General features: G+C 40.9%; 4 protein-coding genes across 4 annotated transcripts; all 4 read right to left on the bottom strand.

Annotated features, from left to right (window-relative positions):
- Positions 1 to 451: 451 nt before the first annotated feature.
- Positions 452 to 1,087, bottom strand: LOC148918623 (uncharacterized). The gene has a single exon (XM_089049255.1). The coding sequence runs from the start codon at positions 980 to 982 to the stop codon at positions 650 to 652; it is 333 nt and encodes a 110-aa protein (XP_088905381.1). The 5' UTR covers positions 983 to 1,087; the 3' UTR covers positions 452 to 649.
- A 2,430-nt stretch (positions 1,088 to 3,517) lies between these two features.
- On the bottom strand, positions 3,518 to 4,285 carry LOC148918622 (uncharacterized). Its single transcript, XM_089049257.1, has one exon. It carries the CDS (start codon positions 4,049 to 4,051, stop codon positions 3,719 to 3,721), a length of 333 nt encoding a protein of 110 aa, XP_088905383.1. The 5' UTR covers positions 4,052 to 4,285; the 3' UTR covers positions 3,518 to 3,718.
- Positions 4,286 to 7,337: 3,052 nt separating this feature from the next.
- LOC148918621 (uncharacterized) lies at positions 7,338 to 7,946 on the bottom strand. Its single transcript, XM_089049253.1, has one exon. It carries the CDS (start codon positions 7,848 to 7,850, stop codon positions 7,518 to 7,520), a length of 333 nt encoding a protein of 110 aa, XP_088905379.1. The 5' UTR covers positions 7,851 to 7,946; the 3' UTR covers positions 7,338 to 7,517.
- An 8,170-nt stretch (positions 7,947 to 16,116) lies between these two features.
- Positions 16,117 to 16,864, bottom strand: LOC148918620 (uncharacterized). Its single transcript, XM_089049256.1, has one exon. It carries the CDS (start codon positions 16,627 to 16,629, stop codon positions 16,297 to 16,299), a length of 333 nt encoding a protein of 110 aa, XP_088905382.1. The 5' UTR covers positions 16,630 to 16,864; the 3' UTR covers positions 16,117 to 16,296.
- Between the last annotated feature and the right edge of the window lie 7,938 nt (positions 16,865 to 24,802).

The following is a 24,802-nucleotide window of genomic DNA, read 5'->3' as shown; positions in this document are numbered from 1 at the left end:
TATTTAAAAGTTCAAATATTGTAGTTTAGACGATCACTTATATTAAAAACAACATACAATTAAATACTTAAATGACTAAAATAATAATATAGATGGATCAATATGTATATATATTTATATGCACATGCATATATATATGTCATTTGATCGTTATTGAGAATAAGTAGATCTGGGGGTTCATGACATATATATTAATATATATATATATATATATATATAATATTTCTATGCATAGTCGCACATTCCATTGTCACAAGAAGCGCCTTTCTTGCAGTGGTTGGAGCACTTGCCACAGTTTTGATTGTGAGACATTGGATTCATACAATGAGTGTTGCAGGATATATATCTCTGAGCTGATGCATCTCTTCCCACAAGAACCACAGTTGGATATGTCAACTCCGCACATTTGCTTGGGCCCATGCATAATATGCTGCTAATTAACACAAAGTCATGACTCTGGAATTTGTGTTGCTCTCATTAGTGAAAATAAATATAAAATTACAGATCACAATCCCATATTCTTATTTCAGGGGTCCTTATAAATTATTTTCATGTATAAAAGTATAGCTGCGCAATTAATATTGCAATATCCTTATTCCTTCTCGATCCAGTAGCAGTGATCTATCTGCTGCGTCATGATAATTAGTGTTCATGCATAGCTGCACAGTCCATACGCACATGAAGTGCCTTTCTTGCACGCGTTGTTGCAGCTGCCGCAGTTTTCATTGTCCGAGTTCGGATTCACACACTTACCTTCGCAGCAAATCTCTGAGTACTTGCATTTCTTCCCACACTTGCCGTAGGCAAGGAAGCGGCTTCTTAGAGAAGTGCTTTTTCCAAACTGGTTTTTGGCTTCGTCCTTTGCATCAGTATTGTTTTCCTCATTGAAGAATGATTCTTCTTCTTCTGGTATTGCAGAGAGAGTAGTGATGGCTGAAGCTATTAGCATGGCAAGCATTAGAAAAACCATGAAGCCTTTCATGATGTTTGTTTGGAGTGTATAAAAACAGAGAGAGAGAGTGAGACCGAGAGAGATTTCTAAAGGTGCTTAGAAGATTTTGGGATGGAGAAGCATGTAGGCTCGGAAAAGTATAAATAGAGAAGAAGAATGTGAAGGCGGTCTAAAATTCGTAAAATCTTTTAGCGCGGCTTAGGAGAGATTAGCGGTCGTAAGCTGAGAACATGGGAGTCTCAGTGAATCCCTCATCACTTTGTTAATTTGCTGTATCGTTTGGAGACTTTTGGCCCCATTGTCAAACAAAAACTCCACACTTGTAACACTAGCCGTCGTTTTTTATTTGACAATCGATATAAGCCACGCTTCAAGGCACTCGTCGAGGCATAGCAGTGGCAAATCTCCTCAGGTGTTTCGCAGTTATCACGCTTTGCGCATGCTATGGTTTGTAAGATGCTTATTCCTCACGAAGAAGAAGACCTGGCAGATTTGACGAAGCCCATCAAATGCACACCCGCAAAATCATACCTTTCTGTTTTTCCGAAAACTGGCCCAAATATGCGATGGGTTGATAATAACAAAATTACCTCTCAACTTAAGATACAATTAAAGAAGAAATTCATCCAAATTCCTCCCATCCATAAGTTGAAAATTCATCCTGTGATTTACGTAACTTACAAGCACTGCACCAAATTGGAGCTTATATGACTTGATATTTACGGCATGCTTTTTATTCGTGTTGTTAATAATTCATGTTTATGGCATATGACAAACCAAAGAGACATACAGCTAAGTATATATGGCTGCTTAACTTGGAAGCATGCAGGTTAGAAAGAGCTATAAATAGAGAGAGGGAGAAGAATCAATATATTAATTATACTCGAATTAGGTGAGTATGAGTAAGAAACATGCATAAAACAACTTAGAGAGAGAAAGATTATTATTGATGAAGAAACATGCAGGTTAGGCAAGCTGCTTATTTCCTGGGGTCATGCATAATATGCTGCTAATTTACACAAAGTCATGACTCTGGAATTCGCCTTGCTTTCATTAGTGAAAATAAATATATAATTACAGACAGGATCATTTGATTTTCAATCCCATATTCTTATTTCAAGGGTCCAAGAAACCAAACTAACCATGATTAATTAACTAGCTAAAGAATGTTGTTAGCAGGGATGTCTCATTTCTTTAGTTTAAAGATTTGGCATATGCTGTTTTAGCAAGTATAATTAAATCATTTTTTATTTTTTATTCAGCTTCTCCCATTTCTTTGCAACTGATTTGAATTAATTTGGTAGGTCGACGTCGTGTATGTATCGAAGAAAAGGAATGAGCTAGAATGTGTGTAAAGATTGGATAGATGGAGAAGCATGCAGGGGCTGAAGAAGTATATGTAGAGTGGCGTGAGGGCTGACAGAGGTGATCAACGTGTGGGGAATATTTGCATGGTTGGTCTAATTCAAGGGGCCGTACAAAACGTTAATTCATCAGTAAACAAACTTATGCTTCCGAAGAATATATTACGTATTCTAGAAATTAGGTGAATAAGAATAGAGAAATTAAAGCCTGCACAAATTATACGGGAAGATTCTTGGGCTTGTTTCCTAACTGGGCTCGCATGCCAGTATAATTACAATTACAAAAACTCCAGACTAAAGAAAAGTTGTTATCAATATCAATTCAGTATCATTTTGACCAACTTTTAATGTGAATATATATATATATATATATATATTTGGCGTATGCTGTTTTCCTTACAACTAATAACTATAGCTAGCTACGCTTGTCGCGTTGTTCGATTTTATCTCGGGAGTCAATATAGACGTGAGTCTTGACCATACAAATTACAATTAAGATGCCAAAATGCCTTGCAACTAAATTCCTTATACGTACCAAACTGAAATGTATTATATAATAAAATAAATGTAATTGTTTTTATCTTGTTTTAAAATATAGGGAAGCTTCGTATGCAGGTACAGAATATCAAATACCGACCCTAATGTGATGATATATGCTTCAAATTAGATAAAAGAATATATATTTCGCTATGATAATTGGTTCTAGAAGTGTTTAGAAATTAGAATAGGTCTTCCAATATCACTAGGTTGATTGTTCTAAATTCTAATCAATTCATCACTGCTCTGGTTTTGGTTTGCTAGCGTATTACATGCCCAACAACCGTCTTGTGCCCTTATTTATTGTGCTTTAAAAAAGACAACTTAGTTTCAAGTTCTCCACTCTATATATGCCAAATAAAGCTCAGAGAATTAAAAAAAAAAAAAAAACTAAAGGAACGGCTCCGGGAACACTTAACCCCTTCTTCTTCTTCTCCAGCGAGCCTCTCTCTACAACTGTTTGATTCCATAATAAGTGTCTTATCAAAGAACCTTAAATGAGACCATATCTCTTAACTGTTTAATCAAATTAGTTCGTCGTTAATATACAACTAAAAAAGAAATTCATCCAAATTCCTGCCATCTATATGCGTGCGAGTTGGAAGAATAAAAAATAAAAAGGAACAGGTTGAATCCTGGTGATATATTATATCTGACAAGTAACTAACATCAACAAATAATAAGAACTTTTTTAATTAAGGGATGATAATATTGATGATTTCCTTACAATAAACAATTTATTGGCAAAGCCCATCGAATGGTGACGGTTACCGAGCCCTTATTCCTTGCAATTAATATTGCAATATCCTTATTCCTTATCGATCCAGTAGCAGTGACCTATCTGGTGCGTCATGATTATTAGTGTTCATGCATAGCTGCACAGTCCATACGCACATGAAGTGCCTTTCTTGCACGCGTTGTTGCAGCTGCCGCAGTTTTCATTGTCCGAGTTCGGATTCACACACTTACCTTCGCAGCAAATCTCTGAGTACTTGCATTTCATCCCACACTTGCCGTAGGCAAGGAAGCGGCTTCTTAGAGAAGTGCTTTTTCCAAACTGGTTTTTGGTTTCGTCCTTTGCATCAGTATTGTTTTCCTCATTGAATAATGATTCTTCTTCTTCTGGTATTGCAGAGAGAGTAGTGATGGCTGAAGCTATTAGCATGGCAAGCATTAGAAAAACCATGAAGCCTTTCATGATGTTTGTTTGGAGTGTATAAAAACAGAGAGAGAGAGTGAGACCGAGAGAGATTTCTAAAGGTGCTTAGAAGATTTTGGGATGGAGAAGCATGTAGGCTCGGAAAAGTATAAATAGAGAAGAAGAATGTGAAGGCGGTCTAAAATTCGTAAAATCTTTTAGCGCGGCTTAGGAGAGATTAGCGGTCGTAAGCTGAGAACATGGGAGTCTCAGTGAATCCCTCATCACTTTGTTAATTTGCTGTATCGTTTGTAGACTTTTGGCCCCATTGTCAAACAAAAACTCCACACTTGTAACACTAGCCGTCGTTTTTTATTTGACAATCGATATAAGCCACGCTTCAAGGCACTCGTCGAGGCATAGCAGTGGCAAATCTCCTCAGGTGTTTCGCAGTTATCACGCTTTGCGCATGCTATGGTTTGTAAGATGCTTATTCCTCACGAAGAAGAAGACCTGGCAGATTTGACGAAGCCCATCAAATGCACACACGCAAAATCATACCTTTCTATTTTTCCGAAAACTGGCCCAAATATGCGATGGGTTGATAATAACAAAGTTACCTCTCAACTTAAGATACAATTAAAGAAGAAATTCATCTAAATTCCTCCCATCCATAAGTTGAAAATTCATCATGTGATTTACGTATCTTACAAGCATTGCACCAAATTGGAGCTTATATGACTTGTTATTTACGACATGCTTTCTATTCGTGTTGTTAATTCATGTTTATGACATATGACAAAGCACGCCTTAAAAGAGAGTAATGTGTGTCGTTCATAACTGATATTTACGGTATATGAAAACATGCCTTAAAAAGGTAATTTGTGTCTTCTAACGCCGTGATTGTATATACACCGTGATATATATATATATATGTATATATATTACGGACTGAGTATGTCGTAATATATAAATTCATTTTTTTCTTCCCGAAACCCTCCAAAATATTTGCAATCTGCTAAAAATATAAGATTTTTTTAAATCTCCTATAATATCCCAGATCGACCAACCGAGAGGGGGTGATGTGCCTTATATATACATGCCCACCTCTATCTAGCACGATGCCTTTTGGGAGCTCACTGGCTTCAGAGTCATGGGAACTCTGAAATTAAGCGAGTTGAGGCTAGAGCTATCCCAGGACGGGTGACCCACTGGGAAGTTGGTTGTGAGTTCCCAGAAACAAAACCATGAGGGCAGAGAGGGGAGCCCAAAGCGGACAATATTGTGCTACGACGGACACGATCCCGGGGTGTGACATTTCCTCTTTTGTTTTTCATTCAGACCTGAACGTTCTCATCACTTCTCTCTCTCCATCTCTTTCTCTAACAATTTCTGGATTCTCTCTCACAGTTAATCAAGAACTTCAGCTCCTCGTTCACTAGAAGACTACTATTGCTTGAGCCGTATTGCTTTGAAGCTGAATTCTCTATGACATTACAAAGGTGCGATTCTCTAATGCCCTAACTCCTAATGCTTGATTATGAATTTTCTTATAGTTTAGAATCATGTTCCCTACTGCATTCATGTGGTTAGGAGGCCTCGTTGTCTTTAATTCTTGATTTATACCACTTCGCACATTATTTTCATTTTTCGATTTATTTAAATATTCAACGTTTCAAGCTCGATCTCTGTACGTCTTCAATTCAATGTTCAAATAACGTGCGAAGTGGTGCTCAACTATAGCTGCTCCACTCCGCCCACGCTAACGTGCGACTGATAACTTTTTCTCCACTAACCGTCAAAGTTATTAATCAAGATGCCCAAAGGTCTTGAGGACCAAATAACCATGAGGACAACCAAGAGACATACAAGCCACGGGGGCTAGAGAACGCGAGAAGCCATGGAGCCGAGAGCGAAATGGGACCAAAGCGAGACTTGACACAGAGTGTGCTTTGCTAGCTTGGTCTAGGCATCGTGTCATACTCCTTGCTACCAGCATGAGAACAGTACTTGGACCAGTAGGAGTGAGGCATGAGCCTAAATGACATGATGACCTACCGGTTGGGTGAGTGTCTTCGCTAATAACCTCAACACAATAAAGCGATCAGATAGTCGCTAAAGGCGAGACTCATAAGGAGTAGTCTCTGCTAGAGAAAAGTGGAAGCGTTCAATGCGTATAACAAGTAAACATGAGTGATTGCATGTTGTCCAATGTGTCATTATACATAGTAAAAGCACTTTTGATAAAAATTTACAAACACTTTGACTACTCAAACAACTTTTTCAAATACCGTTTACCAAAACCTTAGCAGCTTTATTTTACAGTGATTATTCTCACATGACGGCTGTTTTTTTTAAGCACATCAATGCCAAACTCGCCCTTAGAACTTAGAAGCCATATTTTCTTTGCATTGTCATGGCCCAAACGTTAATAAAAAAACGTATGGCCTCTTTGCATTGCCAATGCCATTGTGATTAAAAGTCCAGTTAATAATGTGTACGTGGACTCTCTTCGTCTCTCTCTCTCTCTCAATTATACAATAGTAGTGTACTAAATATAGATGGATTGGGAAAAGAAAAAAAAAAAGAATTTTCAAATTAAAGATTAAAGGCCTTTTCAAGAAGCAAATAAATGCGTCTTATATCTAAAAGTTCAAATATTGTAGTTTAGACGATCACTTATATTAAAAACAACATACAATTAAATACTTAAATGACTAAAATAATAAATATAGATGGATCAATATGTATATATATTTATATGCACATGCATATATATGTCGTTTGATCGTTATTGAGAATAAGTAGATCTGGGGGTTCATGAGATATATATTAATATATATATATATATACATAGTCGCACATTCCATTGTCACAAGAAGCGCCTTTCTTGCAGTGGTTGGAGCACTTGCCACAGTTTTGATTGTGGGACATTGGATTCATACAATGAGTGCTGCAGGATATATATCTCTGAGCTGATGCATCTCTTCCCACAAGAACCACAGTTGGATATGTGAACTCCACACATTTTTTGGCTGCAGCAATCTGTCCTAGGTGATAGAGGAATATTATTGCATGTGTTTTTTCTATGAATAATAATATTGCATGGCCTAAATTCATTCCAAGGGGCACAAAACGTTAACTCAGCAGCAAACAAAGTTGGGTTTCCGAAGAATATATATATATATATATATATAATTATACTCGAATTAGGTGAATATGAACAAGAGACATGCATAAAACAATTTAGAGAGAATGATTATTTTGATGAAGAAACATGCAGGTTAGGCAAGCTGCTTATTTGCTTGGGCTCATGCATAATATGCTGCTAATTAACACAAAGTCATGACTCTGGAATTCGTGTTGCTCTCATTAGTGAAAATAAATATAAAATTACAGATCACAATCCCATATTCTTATTTCAAGGGTCCTTATAAATTATTTTCATGTATAAAAGTATAGCTGCGCAATTAATATTGCAATATCCTTATTCCTTATCGATCTGCTGCGTCATGATAATTAGTGTTCATGCATAGCTGCACAGTCCATACGCACATGAAGTGCCTTTCTTGCACGCGTTGTTGCAGCTGCCGCAGTTTTCATTGTCCGAGTTCGGATTCACACACTTACCTTCGCAGCAAATCTCTGAGTACTTGCATTTCGTCCCACACTTGCCGTAGGCAAGGAAGCGGCTTCTTAGAGAAGTGCTTTTTCCAAACTGGTTTTTGGCTTCGTCCTTTGCATCAGTATTGTTTTCCTCATTGAAGAATGATTCTTCTTCTTCTGGTATTGCAGAGAGAGTAGTGATGGCTGAAGCTATTAGCATGGCAAGCATTAGAAAAACCATGAAGCCTTTCATGATGTTTGTTTGGAGTGTATAAAAACAGAGAGAGAGAGTGAGACCGAGAGAGATTTCTAAAGGTGCTTAGAAGATTTTGGGATGGAGAAGCATGTAGGCTCGGAAAAGTATAAATAGAGAAGAAGAATGTGAAGGCGGTCTAAAATTGTAAAATCTTTTAGCGCGGCTTAGGAGAGATTAGCGGTCGTAAGCTGAGAACATGGGAGTCTCAGTGAATCCCTCATCACTTTGTTAATTTGCTGTATCGTTTGGAGACTTTTGGCCCCTTTGTCAAACAAAAACTCCACACTTGTAACACTAGCCGTCGTTTTTTTTATTTGACAATCGATATAAGCCACGCTTCAAGGCACTCGTCGAGGCATAGCAGTGGCAAATCTCCTCAGGTGATTTGCAGTTATCACGCTTTGCGCATGCTATGGTTTGTAAGATGCTTATTCCTCACGAAGAAGAAGACCTGGCAGATTTGACGAAGCCCATCAAATGCACACACGCAAAATCATACCTTTCTATTTTTCCGAAAACTGGCCCAAATATGCGATGGGTTGATAATAACAAAATTACCTCTCAACTTAAGATACAATTAAAGAAGAAATTCATCCAAATTCCTCCCATCCATAAGTTGAAAATTCATCATGTGATTTACGTATCTTACAAGCACTGCACCAAATTGGAGCTTATATGACTTGTTATTTACGGCATGCTTTCTATTCGTGTTGTTAATAATTCATGTTTATGGCATATGACAAAGCACGCCTTAAAAGAGAGTAATGTGTGTCGTTCATAACTGATATTTACGGTATATGAAAACACGCCTTAAAAAGGTAATTTGTGTCTTCTAACGGCGTGATTGTACATATATATATATATATATATATATATTTGCAATCTTCTAAAAATGTAAGATTTTTTTAAATTTCCTATAATATCCCAGATCGACCAACAGAGAGGGGGTGATGTGCCTTATATGTACATGCCCACCTCTATCTAGCACGATGCCTTTTGGGAGCTCAGGCTTCTTAGGAACTCGAAGTTAAGCGAGTTGGGGCTAGAGTAATCCCAGGATGGGTGACCCACTGGGAAGTTGCTAGTGAGCTCCAGAAACAAAACCGTGAGGCGAGAGGAGCCCAAAGTGGATTATATTGTGCTACGACGGACCCGATCCCGGGGTGTGACATTTCCTCTTTTGTTTTTCATTCAGACCTGAACGTTCTCATCACTTCTCTCTCTCCATCTCTTTCTCTCACAATTTCTGGATTCTCTCTCTGTCACGACCCGACTCCCCTAGCATGATATTGTCCGTTTTGGGCCCCCCTCTCTGCCATCATGGTTTTGTTTCGAGAGCTTACGAGCAACTTCCCAGTGGGTCACCGTCACGGGATTACTCTAGCCCCAACTCGCTTAACTTGGGTTCCTAAGAATCCGAAGCCGGTGAAAAGGCCTCGTGCTAGGAAGAGAAGTGTCCACACATTTAAGCACTTCACCCTTCCTCCCCGGCGATGTGGGATTGCTCACCGTTCTTGTTTCCCCAAGACACGGGTCGTACAATCCACCCTTAGGGCCCAGCGTCCTCATGGAACACTTCGGTCGCTTTGATACCATTTGTCACGACCCGACTCCTAGCACGATATTGTCCGCTTTGGGCCCCCCTCTCTGCCCTCACGGTTTTGTTTCTGGGAGCTCACGAGCAACTTCCCAGTGGGTCACCCATCCAGGGATTACTCTAGCCCCAACTCGCTTAACTCGGAGTTCCTAAGAATCCGAAGCCAGTGAGCTCCCAAAAGGCCTCGTGCTAGGAAGAGAAGTGTCCACACATTTAAGCACTTCACCTTTCCCTCCCCGAGCGATGTGAGATTGCTCACCGTTCTTGTTTCCCCAAGACACGGGTCTTACACTCTCACAGTTAATTAAGTACTTTAGCTCCTCGTTCGCTAGAAGACTACTATTGCTTGAGCCGTATTGCTTTGAAGCTGAATTCTCTATGACATTACGAAGGTGCGATTCTTGAATGCCCTAACTCCTAATGCTTGATTATGAATTTTCTTATAGTTTAGAATCATGTTCCCTACTGCATTCATGTGGTTAGGAGGCCTCGTTGTCTTTAATTCTTGATTTATACCACTTCGCACATTATTTTTAGTTTTCGATTTATTTAAATATTCATCGTTTCAAGCTCGATCTCTGTACGTCTTCGATTCAATGTTCAAATAACGTGCGAAGTGGCGCTCAACTATAGCTGCTCCACTCCGCCCACGCTAACGTGCGTCCGATAACTTTTTCTCCATTAACCGTCAAAGTTATTAATCAAGATGCCTAAAGGTCTTGGGGACCAAATAACCATGAGGACAACCAAGAGACATACAAGCCACGGGGGCTAGAGAACGAGAGAAGCCATGGAGCCGAGAGCGAAATGGGATCAAAGCGAGACTTGACATAGAGTGTGATGCTAGCTTGGTCTAGGCATCGTGTCATACTCCTTGCTACTAACATGAGAACAGTACTTGGACCAGTAAGAGTGAGGCATGAGCCTAAATGACACGATGACCTAATGGTTGGGTGAGTGTCTTGGCTAATAACCTCAACATAATAAAGCGATCATGACAGGACCCGTCCCAAATTTCCTGGAACTGGGGCGAACCTGCGGAGACCCCGACATCACACCCACGTCGGGTTCACTCCTTATCTCTACGTCCTCATTTACCATAGAGGATTAAGGGCACGAGACTTTCTACAGAAATTTGTGAGTCTCCCACAAACTAAACATTTCCCCAAAATTCCCACCTGCATAGAACGCATTTTATAACCCAATCGGCAGCACGCACAAAATAACCTCATGCAATTTACACAAATGGCCTCCGGCCTTCAAATGATTCTAGCAAAACTGCCCACAAAGTTTTACAATAATTTAATGCATCAAACATGCATATAACAATTTCAAAATCTACTCACGCGCACCTTCACTCACTTAGTCCCCAGGACAAGCCTCAATTCAACCAAGTTTTGGGACCAACAACGAGGTCCAAACCAATCCCAATAAGACCACCTAAGTGGGGTCTAATCTGTGGCTGCACCTAGTAACTTCAGTGCCTCACCCTTCTTGAGGATCAAGCCACACGTAGCTCTTTCGTATCTATCCTGGCTCCTAATATCAAATAAACCATTACCACCACACAAATACATATATTCTAGGATTTATCCATCACAACTCATCAAACACAATCACAATATCACCCTTCATACGATGGGACGCACCCGGCCTCGTATGGGGCCTGTCAACACGCCGGCTAATCCAAGACGCGTGCGACCTCCCTGGGCCTGGCTACATTCTCACCAGCCCTCACACAGCCATATCTCCCCTCATCGTCGGGGCGCACCCGGCCACTTATGGGGTCCTGTCAACACGCCCGGCTAATCCAAAGGCGCGTGCGACCTCCTGTGGGCACGGCTACATTCTCACCACCTCACACAGCCATATCTCCCTCATCGTGGGGCGCTTGCCCGCGTGTGGGTCAATCAACTGCCGGCTAATCCAAAGGCGCGTGCGACCTCCTGCTGGCTGGCTACATTCTCACCAGCCGCTACATTCTCACCAGCCATCACACAATCACATCTCCCCTCATCGTCGGGGCACCCGGCCCGTATGTAGGTGCATCAACTCGCCGGCTAATCCAAGGCGCGTGCGATCTCCTGCCCAGGCTGGCTACATTCTCACCACCATCACACAATCACATCTCCTCATCGTCGGGACGCCTTGCCACGTGTATGCAATCAACTGCCGGCTAATCCAAAGGCGCGTGCGACCTCCTGTGGGCACAGGCTACATTCTCACCAGCCACGGCACGGCTACATTCTCACCACCATCACACAATCACATCTCCTCATCGTCGGGGCGCCACGTATGGGAGTGCATCAACTGCCGGCTAATCCAAAGGCGTGTGCGACCTCCTGCCCAGGCTGGCTACATTCTCACCAGCCCTCACACAATCATATCTCCTCATCGTCGAGGCGCACCCGCCACGTGTGGGTGCATCAACTGCCGGCTAATCCAAAGGCGCGTGCGACCTCACTGGGCAGCTACATTCTCACCGACCCTCTCACAATCATAATATGAAGTGCGTGGGGTAGTCGTATAGCACTGTAAACTACCATTCGATCGCTTTATTTACCTTTATACACCCACACAATTAAATATATAACATATAATTTCTACTACTAAATAAACCTCAACCCTGGTATAGCATCTGATAATTTCACAATTTAAATCATATAATAATATTTTAAATTCGCATAATAACCATTGAACTCAACAACGCTCAAGACCTGTCACTAAGGTCATTCTAACCCTCCTGGGATGATAGAACTACAACAAAAGTCTAGCGGTCAACCCAGGGTCAAACTACCCAAACTTGGTCACACAGGCCCGCAGGGCCCACGACCTCCAAATTCCTATCCGAAAGTTCCTATAGGTTCTACAGGCTCTAGGACACATGTCCTGCAAGTTTGGTCCAGATCGGACGGTCGGATCGCTCACGATCGCACGATCGGACGATCACTAAAACCTAACCTAGGGTTGACATTTCTGGAGTATCCGGGACTCCATTTTACGATCCGTCGAATTCTACGATCCAGTAATACGAGATCAACATATTATAACCGAGGACCATCAGCGGTCCAAACCTAGCGAACCGGAAAATACGCGATATCGATATCCGTTCGGAACTCTAACGGTACCCAAAATGAAATCCGAGCACACCTACGCGCTCGTGACATCGAGAGGATCGCAATGGGACAAAAATGCCCTCACTCCGGTGCCTGCTGACAAGCAAAAAGACTGCTGGTGCCTTTAAAGACATTGTGCCTAATGCTTTGAGACAAGATTCTGTGTGAGGCACCTTTGGGATAACTTCAACAAAACGTATAAAGGTAAAGTATTGAGGGATCAGTTATGGACATGTGCTAGAGCTACCAATGTGCCTTGTTTTAACTATCAAATGGAAGTAATAAAGACCTTAGATAGCAATGCACGGGAGTGGCTTGCTGAGAAACCACCAACACAATGGAGTAAGTCTCATTTCAGAACACATATTAAGTGTGATATGCTGCAGAATAACTTGTGTGAAAGCTTCAACAATAGTATCAAGACAGCAAGGGACAAGCCAATTACACAATGCTAGAGATGATCAGGTGCTTGTTGATGAGAATGATCCAGTGGAGGAGGGACAAGATGAGCAGTTGGTCTCATCAAATATGCAAGAACATTTTTGACCATGTGCACAGAAAAAGCTAGAAGCATGTAATTATACTGTGCAGTGGTCTGGTAGTCCTAAATATCAAGTGGATGCAGGAAGAGGTGACTAATATGTGGTGGATTTGGATAATCACACTTGTTCTTGCAGAAAGTGGGACTTGTCAGGCATTCCTTGTGCTCATGGAATTGCTGCCATACATTACAAAAGAGGTAAAGCTGTGGAGGATTATGTGCATTCATACTACAGCAAGGACAGTTACATGGCCCTCTATAACAATCTCATTATGCCAATTAATGGATCACAACTATGGGAGAATACCAACCAGCCAGCAATAAAGCCCCCAGCCTACACTAGACAACCTGGAAGACCTAGAAAGGTGAGAATAAAAGGAGCTGAAGAGAGAATAGATAGGAGTGGGAAAAAATGGTTGGGAAGACAAGGAATGCAAATGAGGTGTAGTATTTGTGGCTCAACTGGCCATAACAAAACCACCCACCATCGGAATCTACCTCAAAAGGAAAAACCCCTTTCAAGGGGTAAAGGAAGACCAAGAAAGATATCTAACCAAGACCCTGCAATTGCTGCTGTGAGTGCCTGTTTTTATTGCTAGGTTGTGTTGATGAAATGTTATGTTGTTTCTTCCTTAAAATGGAAAAGCAATTTCATTGTTTTATTGTTTGAAGCTGAGAGTGTATTTTGTCTGTAGGATGAAGCAAAAGCAGCTGCAAGAGTTAGGAGAAAGAATGCATATGTAAGGGCAAAGGCTGCTGCTGCTGCAAAGAAGGCTGCACTAAATGCTTCCCAGCCAAATGCATCTGAAACTGCTGGAATAGGATTGAGAGCATCCAAGAGACAGAGAAAATAGTCTCTTAGTTCTTAGTTCTTAGTTCTTAGTTTATGCAAATTCCATTTGATTTTGAACTAGTATTATGTCTGGTTTTGTGATGTGGCCTTTTGAAGTTTACTTTCTGGTATTTTGAACTCCAAGTGGGGACCAACTTCTGGTTTTGGTAGCTGTTTTATTGTATTCCAGATTAGGTGCTCATGTTCATTTTGTAAAATTGAGATGCAAATGTTGGAAATGTATGCAACAGTTTTGAACTCAAAATATAATGGAATTTGCCTTCAAGCAATTGTTCAATTGGAAATTCCCTAACAATTGTGCATACATAAACATTCTGCATTTCCAATTTGCCTCACAATTGTTCATACATAAACATCTTTCATACAACTTCACATGGGAAATTACAAGAAACAGACCTTTCATACACAAAGCACTTTGATTTTCCAGAATGTCCCACAAATGGCCACAAAATACATCACCCAACTCTTCTAAGATATAGACCCTAAAATGTAAGTGCTAATTTCACATTCTTGGAAGATCCAGAGTCTCTCCATTCCACTACTAGCATTCCCAACAACACAATCAAAAAAATCCAAGAACCCAGAACACTTGCTCGTAGAAATCTTTGTGCTTTCAAGGCAGCTCCAACCTTTTTTTCAATTTTCAATTTTCCTCTGCTTCCTTACGCATTCGTTTCAATAGTCCAGATATCACAATCTTGGCCCTTTACTTGTGGATCATACCATTCAAAGAATGCACAACCTCTTCTGACCCCATAATCGGCGTAGCCCCAAAATCTTCTCCCAGGGTTGTTGTCAGTCCATGACGTCGTCAGATGACATTGATTGCCGCAGTGACAAATGGGCTGGCCCGCTTTGCATCTTCGATTTGCAGACATTGTCGACCTCGTCGACATCGTCGTCTTTGTCTTCTTCGAATTGGAACCTGGGCATCCACTTCTATCGATTTTGGGGGCTAGGTCTGAGTGGTGGCTTAGATATGGAACACGATTTGGGGGTTTTCTATTTTTCTTTTTTGAATTAAACTAAACCACGTGTTGGCGCGAAAATCAGGGACCTGATCTGCCGAAAATGCCCTTAAAAAATTGTCCAGCTAGGCACGTAGGCACATAACGGATTTTATGACAGAATCGCTAAAGAAAGGGGGCGATCTGTAATTTTTTGCGACGTTGTGTATGTACCCACAAATGTTCCGAAAATCGGGTATGAACTCATAAATGACCCTATAGGTTAGGGGGTTACTGTAGTTTGTCAAATAATAAATATAGATGGATCAATATGTATATATATTTATATGCACATGCATATATATGTTATTTGATCGTTATTGAGAATAAGTAGATCTGGGGGTTCATGATATATATATATATATATATATTTCCATGTATAGTCGCACATTCCATTGTCACAAGAAGCGCCTTTCTTGCAGTGGTTGGAGCACTTGCCACAGTTTTGATTGTGAGACATTGGATTCATACAATGAGTGTTGCAGGATATATATCTCTGAGCTGATGCATCTCTTCCCACAAGAACCACAGTTGGATATATCAACTCCACACATTTTTTTGCTGCACCAATCTGTCCCCGCACTGCCTTCAGTGGCTTTACAAGCAAGAGGGTTTTGGTCGCATCCACCCCGACCTGGAGACGACTGAGAGGCAAGGAACTGGCTTGTTGACGATCCTGGCCTGAAGAATGCTTCTCTTTGGTTTGGTACCGTCGCAGAAAGAGTAATGGCTAACGCCATAATGAGCATGGCTATCATAAAGAAAACTTGGAGAGATTTCATCATCATGTAATTTACACGGCTAGGCTAGCAAGTACACTTTGTGTGTGTGAAGAAAAGAGATCAAAGTATATATGACTGCTTAACTTGGATGAAGAAGCATGCAGGTTAGAAAGGGCAATAAATAGAGAGAGGGAGAAGAATCAATATTGAAGCCCTAGGTGATAGAGGAATATTATTGCATGTGTTTTTTCTATGAATAATAATATTGCATGGCCTAAATTCATTCCAAGGGGCACAAAACGTTAACTCAGCAGCAAACAAAGTTGGGTTTCCGAAGAATATATATATATATACTCGAATTAGGTGAATATGAACAAGAGACATGCATAAAACAATTTAGAGAGAATGATTATTATTGATGAAGTCATGACTCTGGAATTCGTGTTGCTCTCATTAGTGAAAATAAATATAAAATTACAGATCACAATCCCATATTCTTATTTCAAGGGTCCTTATAAATTATTTTCATGTATAAAAGTATAGCTGCGCAATTAATATTGCAATATCCTTATTCCTTATCGATCTGCTGCGTCATGATAATTAGTGTTCATGCATAGCTGCACAGTCCATACGCACATGAAGTGCCTTTCTTGCACGCGTTGTTGCAGCTGCCGCAGTTTTCATTGTCCGAGTTCGGATTCACACACTTACCTTCGCAGCAAATCTCTGAGTACTTGCATTTCGTCCCACACTTGCCGTAGGCAAGGAAGCGGCTTCTTAGAGAAGTGCTTTTTCCGAACTGGTTTTTGGTTTCGTCCTTTGCATCTGTATTGTTTTCCTCGTTGAAGAAGGATTCTTCTTCGTCTGGTATTGCAGAGAGAGTAGTGATGGCTGAAGCTATTAGCATGGCAAGCATTAGAAAAACCATGAAGCCTTTCATGATGTTTGTTTGGAGTGTATAAAAACAGAGAGAGAGAGTGAGACCGAGAGAGATTTCTAAAGGTGCTTAGAAGATTTTGGGATGGAGAAGCATGTAGGCTCGGAAAAGTATAAATAGAGAAGAAGAATGTGAAGGCGGTCTAAAATTCGTAAAATCTTTTAGCGCGGCTTAGGAGAGATTAGCGGTCGTAAGCTGAGAACATGGGAGTCTCAGTGAATCCCTCATCACTTTGTTAATTTGCTGTATCGTTTGGAGACTTTTGGCCCCATTGTCAAACAAAAACTCCACACTTGTAACACTAGCCGTCGTTTTTTATTTGACAATCGATATAAGCCACGCTTCAAGGCACTCGTCGAGGCATAGCAGTGGCAAATCTCCTCAGGTGTTTCGCAGTTATCACGCTTTGCGCATGCTATGGTTTGTAAGATGCTTATTCCTCACGAAGAAGAAGACCTGGCAGATTTGACGAAGCCCATCAAATGCACACACGCAAAATCATACCTTTCTATTTTTCCGAAAACTGGCCCAAATATGCGATGGGTTGATAATAACAAAATTACCTCTCAACTTAAGATACAATTAAACAAGAAATTCATCCAAATTCCTCCCATCCATAAGTTGAAAATTCATCATGTGATTTACGTATCATACAAGCATTGCACCAAATTGGAGCTTATATGACTTGTTATTTTGGACATGCTTTCTATTCGTGTTGTTAATAATTCATGTTTATGGCATATGACAAAGCACGCCTTAAAAGAGAGTAATGTGTGTCGTTCATAATTGATATTTACGGCATATGAAAACACGCCTTAAAAAGGTAATTTGTGTCTTCTAACGCCGTGATTGTATATACACCGTGATATATATATATATATATATATATATAATAAAATAAATGTAATTGTTTTTATCTTGTTTTAAAATATAGGGAAGCTTCGTATGCAGGTACAGAATATCAGACACCGACCGCAATGTGATGATATATGCTTCAAATTAGATAAAAGAATATATATTTCGCTATGACAATTGGTTCTAGAAGTGTTTAGAAATTAGAATAGGTCTTCCAATATCACTAGGTTGATTGTTCTAAATTCTAATCAATTCATCACTGCTCTGGTTCTGGTTTGCTAGCGTATTACAAGCCCAACAACCGTCTTGTGCCCTTATTTATTGTGCTTTAAAAAAGACAACTTAGTTTCAAGTTCTCCACTCTATATATGCCAATTAAAGCTCAGAAAAAAAAAAAAAAACTCTAAAGGAACGGCTCCGGGAAAACTTAACCCCTTCTTCTTCTTCTCCAGCAAGCCTCTCTCTACAACTGTCTGATTCCACAATAAGTGTATTATCTAAGGCCCTTAAATGAGACTTTATCTCTTAACCGTTTAATGAAATTAGTTCGTCGTTAATATACAACTAAAAAAGAAATTCATCCAAATTCCTGCCACCTATATGTGCGCGAGTTGGAAGAATAAAAAATAAAAAGGAAGAGGTTGAATCCTTGTGATATATTATATCTTACAAGTTACTAACATCAACAAATAATAAGAACTTTTTTAATTACGGGATGATAATATTGATGATTCCTTACAATAAACAATTTATTGGCAAAGCCCATCGAATGGTGACGGTTAGCTAGCCCTTATTCCTTGCAATTAATATTGCAATATCCTTATTCCTTATCGATCCAGTAGCAGTGATCTATCCGGTGCGTCATAAAAAAAAAAAAAAAAAACCATGAGACTTATATGGACCTTATATGTACATGCCCACCTCTATCTAGCACGATGCCTTTTGGGAGCTCATTGGCTTCAGAGTAATGGGAACTCTGAAGTTAAGCGAGTTGAGGCTAGAGCAATCCCAGGACGGATGACCCACTGGGAAGTTGGTCGTGAGTTCCCAGAAACAAAACCATGAGGGCAGAGAGGGGAGCCCAAAGCTAATAATATTGTGCTACGACGGACTCGATCATGGGGTGTGACATTTCCTCTTTTATTTTTCATTCAGACCTGAACGTTCTCATCACTTCTCTCTCTCCATCTCTTTCTCTCACAATTTCTGGATTCTCTCTCACAGTTAATCAAGAACTTCAGCTCATCATTCACTGGAAGGCTATTATTGCTTGAGTCGTATTGCTTTGAAGCTGAATTCTCTATGACATTCCAAAGGTGCGATTCTCTAATGCCCTAACTCCTAATGCTTGATTATGAATTTTCTTATAATTTAGAATCATGTTCCCTACTGCATTCATGTGGTTACGAGGCGTCATTGTCTTTAATTCTTGATTTATACCATTTCGCACATTATTTTCGTTTTTCGATTGTAACACCCTGACTCCAAATTTAATTTAATTAAATTAAGAGAAATTTTGAATTTATCCTTGGGTTAAGGGTAATTTGGTTATTTTCTTATCCGGAAAGAGTTTGGGACAGTGACGGGTATTTTGGGTAGGTCGTGTTGAGACGAATTCGTAGACATGCAGTAGGCTTGAATTGGAGTTATGCGAAGTTTTGGCGATCAAAAATCAAATTTTCACTTTCTACCCTACACTCTCTCTCTCTCGATTCTCCCCGCACGCAGAACACACTTCCCGGTGCTATTGTTCACCGCCACCATCTCGAACACCACGATCAGATCGGTCCTAAGCGAACAAGGCTACTCTCCTTTCCACTTCCGACCGATCTCTACCGGGAACCTCGCAAACCGCGGAATAAGCCCTAGAACTGCCTGTTTTGACAAAACTTCTCACCTTTCGATCTCTCTCCTCTGGCCACCAATTCCGACGGGTGAGGTACGGTTTCTCATCCATTTTCTGAGTTATAGCTACCTGTTGCATAGGTTTGGATCAATTTGTAGTCTAGAAACCAATTTGAAAAGCTAGGTTTTGGCCGGTTTTCAAAGTAAAATTCCGGCAAGTTCCCGTACAAATTGGACCTTCTTGTAGTTGGATGAAGTGATCCTTGCCTTGAGAAGTATCTAGGATAGGAATGGTGAGTGGTGGTGTGGATTTTTTATGTCGCCGAAAATTTTCCTACACACCTACGCGCTGCCGGTGCATGGGCAAGGGTGGCAGAGCTGAAATACATTTTGATGAGATCCTTACGTTGTCACGAGTGCGTAGGATTTCGCGGATCTCAATTCGGACATCGTTTGACTATCGAACGAATTTCACATATTGTGTGTTATCCAGGTTCGATAGATTCTGACCGTCGGATCGTTTCCAAATTGAAGTATGTTGATCTAGGTACTCTTAGAATCCTATAGGAATTCGCGGATCGTGAATCAGAGCCCCGGATGCTCCGATTCAATAATTCAAAGTTTCTGGGTTAGCGATAACCGTTCGATTGTAAGCGATTTCTAAACCTGTAACCGGACTAGGATATCTCTTTCGACGTACACGCACCAGGAACTTGGGGATTTTAGTATTTTCTTTTGTGATTTCCATTTCGAAGTGCGTTATATTAATCAAGGGTTCGTATTTCGAAATAGGTGCTCGATTCGATCGTACTCGTGACGGGACCCTCGCATGCTCGGGCAACTTGGGATTACCTGTGAGTGGATTTGTGCATATGTTTTAAATGGTATATGTGATTTAATAAATATTTGGTTGATGGATTTTGATATTCTTATATGCATTTGTAATATATTTTGGGTATGGATATATTCGAGTATCGTTAGTATGTTGATATGGAGTTTTGGGTTGTTGATGTGAGATTGTGACAAGTTTGAGTTTGAGGGATGGTTGAGAGATGTATGAGTATGCTAGGTGAGTACCATCCCCTGGTAACTAGGCTTCCTACACGTGTCGTTGGCGTGCGGCGTGTGGGAAGAACATGAGATTGTGGGCCTCACTGCGGGTCATTGGCGATGCGCGTGTGAGAACACTTCTTATACGTGTCGTTGGCAGTGCCGGCGTATGGGAAGAGTATGTATATTGCTTGATTCATCACACATGTCGTTGGCAGTGCCGGTGTGTGATGATGTCGTCTGCGCGCGTAGGACTTCATATTGGATATGTGAGCTACACGTGTCGTTGGCAATGCCGGCGTGTGAGTTATGGAGTTTCGTCCCCCGGTTGGACCCCTCATCCCTAGACGCGGGTTAGCACATGGAAATCCTGCGTACTAACCAAACAATCCCCTGGTTAGATTGTTTCTCCGGTACATTAGTAAGGAGAGAAGTATATGTTATATATATATATGTATATATATATATGTATGTAATGGGTTGGAAAGAGCTGCATAATTTTGGGAATGGATTTGTGATTTGTGAGTTGGGTTCAGTGGGTTTTTGAGAATAATGTTTTTGAGTATTTGGTTTATGAATTGTGAATCTGCATGCTTGAGCATTATTTTTACATAGTGGGGTTGTTATGTTGTTTTAAATGCAAATTTTATTTTTGTCCACTCACATATTTTCTGTTTTACGCCCCCTAGACAGTAGTCGTTTTGGAAGCTTCATAGCGGTGTTCGAAATTTGGCTGAATCGTTCCTACATAGTTAGGCTCTGTGTAATTTCCTTCTACTCAACTGTTGTTGTAAACTAATTCTGTTAGATGCTCTGTTATCGCCCATGTTAGGTTGTTACTGAGGCCGGAGGCCACTTTATTTGGATTGTTGTATGTTAAAAGCATGCTGGCGGTTGAGATTTATATTATGCAAATTATGCATGTTGAATTTTTGTTGGGTTTGTGCATTTTACAGGGGAAACTCTACCAAAATTTTGGTAGAAAGTCTTGGTTTTTATTAAATGGGCCCGGCATCGGGAGATGTTGGCAACAAAGGCAGGATTCGCCGGGTTCGAGGAATTCAGGGCGAGTCTGTCGACTTGGTATCAGAGCATTAGGTTCATTTTCCTTCGACTTTTGCACTTTTGTTGCATTGTTGATACTAATGATTCTATGGTTTCTTTGTGTAGAACCATGTTAGCTCGTAGAGAAAGAACAAGAGGTCGCAGTCCGAGATAGGGGCCAAATCCTCCATCTCCATCTCCATCTCCATCTCCGTCACCACCTCTTTCACCACCAGTTCCTTTGCCTCCACTATCTTTACATGCCGGAGATAATGCCTTGGATTTGCGCCATGTGTTAAGTCAATTCACACGCACCATGACCACAGCTTTGCGGGGAAGGCGTTGTACTGAAAGTTCAGAAATTAAAAGAGTCAAGGAACTTGGAGCAAGGGAGTTCATGGATAGCACCGACCCAGCGAAGCCGAGTCCTGGATTTCAGATGTGGAAAGAATCTTGAGGTGTTAGAGTGTCCAGATGGAGATAGAGTGCTTGCAGCTACTTTTCTCTGAAGGGAAATGCACTTGGTGGAAAGCAGTAAAAAGAAGTTATGCAAATTAGGCTGCCATTACTTGGGGATGGATTTGCTGGAGAAGTATCGTGCATTAGTGGATTGTTTCCAAAAGGAAGGAACACTTCAGAGCCTCGGACAACCCAAGGTCATCTTCCTGGGAGAGCGTAGAGTCCTCCCTACTTGTCTTATCTCTGCTATCACAGCTAAGAGGTTACTCAAGAAGGGGGGTGAAGGATATTTGGCACATATTATTGATACTCGAGAGATCACCTTGAATCTGGAAGATATCCCCGTTGTTCGAGATTTCCCAGATGTCTTTCTAGATGATCTCCCTGGTTTACCTCTTGAAAGGGAAATCGAGTTCACTATCGAACTTCTTCCAGGCACCGACCCTATCTATCAAACTCCCTATAGGATGGCACCAGCTGAGCTCCAAGAGTTGAAGACTCAGTTGCAGGAATTAGTGGATATGGGATTTATCCGACCTAGTGTTTCTCAGTGGGGTGCACGGGTGTTGTTTGTGATAAAGAAGGATGGGACCATGAGGTTATGTATTGATTACCGGTAGTTGAATAAGGTGACAGTACGTAACCGGTATTCTTTGCCATGGATTGATGATTTGTTCGATCAATTAAAGGGTGCTAAGTATTTCTCTAAGATTGATCTAAGATCAGGATACCATCAGTTGAGGATTAGAAAAATGATGTTTCCAAGACCGCATTCAGAATGAGGTATGGTCATTATGAATTTCTGGTGATGTCGTTCGGACTGACAAACGCTCCAACAACGTTTATGGATCTCATGAACAGAGTGTTCCGACCATATTTGGATCACTTTGTGATTGTGTTCATAGACGATATCTTGGTTTACTCCAGAACTTTGGAAGGGCATAAGAAGCATCTAAGGTTGGTATTGAGGACTTTGAGGAGGAAGCAGCTTTATGCCAAATTCAGCAAGTGTCAATTTTGGCTGGACAGAGTGGTATTCCTTAGACATGTAATTTCAACTGAAGGGATTTATGTGGATCTGCAGAAAGTTGAGGCTATTGTGAATTAGGTACAACCCACGAGTGTGACGTACGGAGTTTTCAAGGGGTTAGCAGGCTACTATCGTCGATTTGTGGAAGGGTTCTCTTCGATAGCAGCGCCTTTCACGAGATTGACGAGAAAGATGTTAAGTATGAGTGGACGGAGGAGTGCAAGCAGAGTTTTCGGGAGTGAAGAAGCGGTTAACCACACTTTGTTTTGGCTCTTCCGATAACTCGGGGAACTTTGTGATCTACAGTGACGCATCTTTGCAAGGTTTGGGATGTGTTCTGATGCAACATGATCGGGTGATTGCTTATGCCTCGAGGCAACTCAAGAAGCATGAGGAGAATTATCCTGTACATGATTTGGAACTTGCTGCGGTGGTGTTTGCTTTGAAGATTTGGTGACATTACTTATACGGTGAGACGTGTCAAATTTTCACTGATCACAAGAACCTCAAGTATTTCTTCACTCAGAGGTAGTTGAATATGAGACAGCAGCGTTGGCTGTGATTGATCAAGGACTATGACTGCACGATTGAGTATTATTCAGGCCTAGCTAATGTGGTTGCAGATGCACTGAGTAGGAAGACTACTGAAAACTTAGCTCACATCAGGACGGCCTATCTTCCGTTGTTAGTGGAACTACGGAAGGATGGAGTAGAAATGGAGATGACTCAATGGGGTGAAATCCTTGCTAGCTTGCATGTGAGTCCCATTATGGTGGAATGGGTAATTGCAGGCCAGTTGGGGGATCCGACACTTTGTAGAATAAAGGGAGAAGTGGAGAATGGTACACGGACGGATTATGCCATAAGGGAGATGGAGTTTTGGTAACAGGAACTCGTCTATGTGTACCCAGTAAGAATGCTGAATTGAAGAGAGAAATCATGAAGGAAGTTCATTATTCCCCTTACACTATACATCCAGGAATACTAAGATGTATTGGACCCTATGGGAGTATTATTCTTGGCCGCATATGAATAGAGACATTGCCAAGTATGTGAATAGATGCTTGATTTGTCAACAAGTGAAGGTGGAGCGACAGAAACCATCGGGACTTATGCAACCACTTCCGATTCCTGAATGGAAGTGGGAACGTATTGTCATGGATTTTGTTTTCAAGCTTCCCCATACTTCAAAGGGTCGTGACGGAATTTGGGTGATAGTGGATAGACTCACCAAGTCCGCTCATTTTCTACCCAACAAGGAAACTTATTCTTTGACGAAGGAGGCAAAACTTTTTGTGGATGAGATTGTGAGACTGCATGAAGCACCTGTGTCCATTGTATCGGATAGGGACGCTAGGTTTACTTCTCGATTCTGGAGGTACTTAGAGTAGGCTATAGGTACTAAGTTGTAGTTCAGTACTGCTTTTCACCCACATACCGATGGGCAATTGGAAAGGACCACCCAGACTCTGGAAGACATGTTGAGGTCCTGTGTGTTACAGTTTAAGGATGCATAGGATGTTCCCCTTGCCGTGGTAGGTCGCTTCATGTTCGACATCTGCACCCTTCAACTAATTCGAGTAATCTTTCATATATGATTAATGAAAGACGCGATGTACTTAGTTATTACTAATGATTCTTACTCTTGCAGTTGCATTGATGATAAGGTATCTGTCATCTTTACCTTTCTTCATTATGGGCCGCCTCGTGTTCGGCATCTGCACCCTTCAACTGATCCGAGTCTCATATATGATTAATGAAAGACACGATGTACTTAGTTATTACTAATGGTTCTGTACTTAGTTATTACTAATGGTTCTTACTCTTACAGTTGCATTGATGACGGGTATCTGTAATATTTATCTTTCTTCATTGTGGACTGCCTCATGTTCG

Source organism: Prunus mume, linkage group LG3 (genome assembly GCF_029339155.1).
Source record: "Prunus mume cultivar Tortuosa linkage group LG3, ASM2933915v1, whole genome shotgun sequence".
Taxonomy (NCBI): domain Eukaryota; kingdom Viridiplantae; phylum Streptophyta; class Magnoliopsida; order Rosales; family Rosaceae; genus Prunus; species Prunus mume.
The sequence above is the reverse complement of the archived record's forward strand: the minus strand, read 5'-3'. Positions and strand labels throughout refer to the sequence as shown.

Coding starts and splice junctions, on each gene's coding strand:
- LOC148918622 (XM_089049257.1), bottom strand. CDS start 4,051: ATGAAAGGCTTCATGGTTTTTCTAATGCTTGCCATGCTAATAGCTTCA.
- LOC148918621 (XM_089049253.1), bottom strand. CDS start 7,850: ATGAAAGGCTTCATGGTTTTTCTAATGCTTGCCATGCTAATAGCTTCA.
- LOC148918620 (XM_089049256.1), bottom strand. CDS start 16,629: ATGAAAGGCTTCATGGTTTTTCTAATGCTTGCCATGCTAATAGCTTCA.
- LOC148918623 (XM_089049255.1), bottom strand. CDS start 982: ATGAAAGGCTTCATGGTTTTTCTAATGCTTGCCATGCTAATAGCTTCA.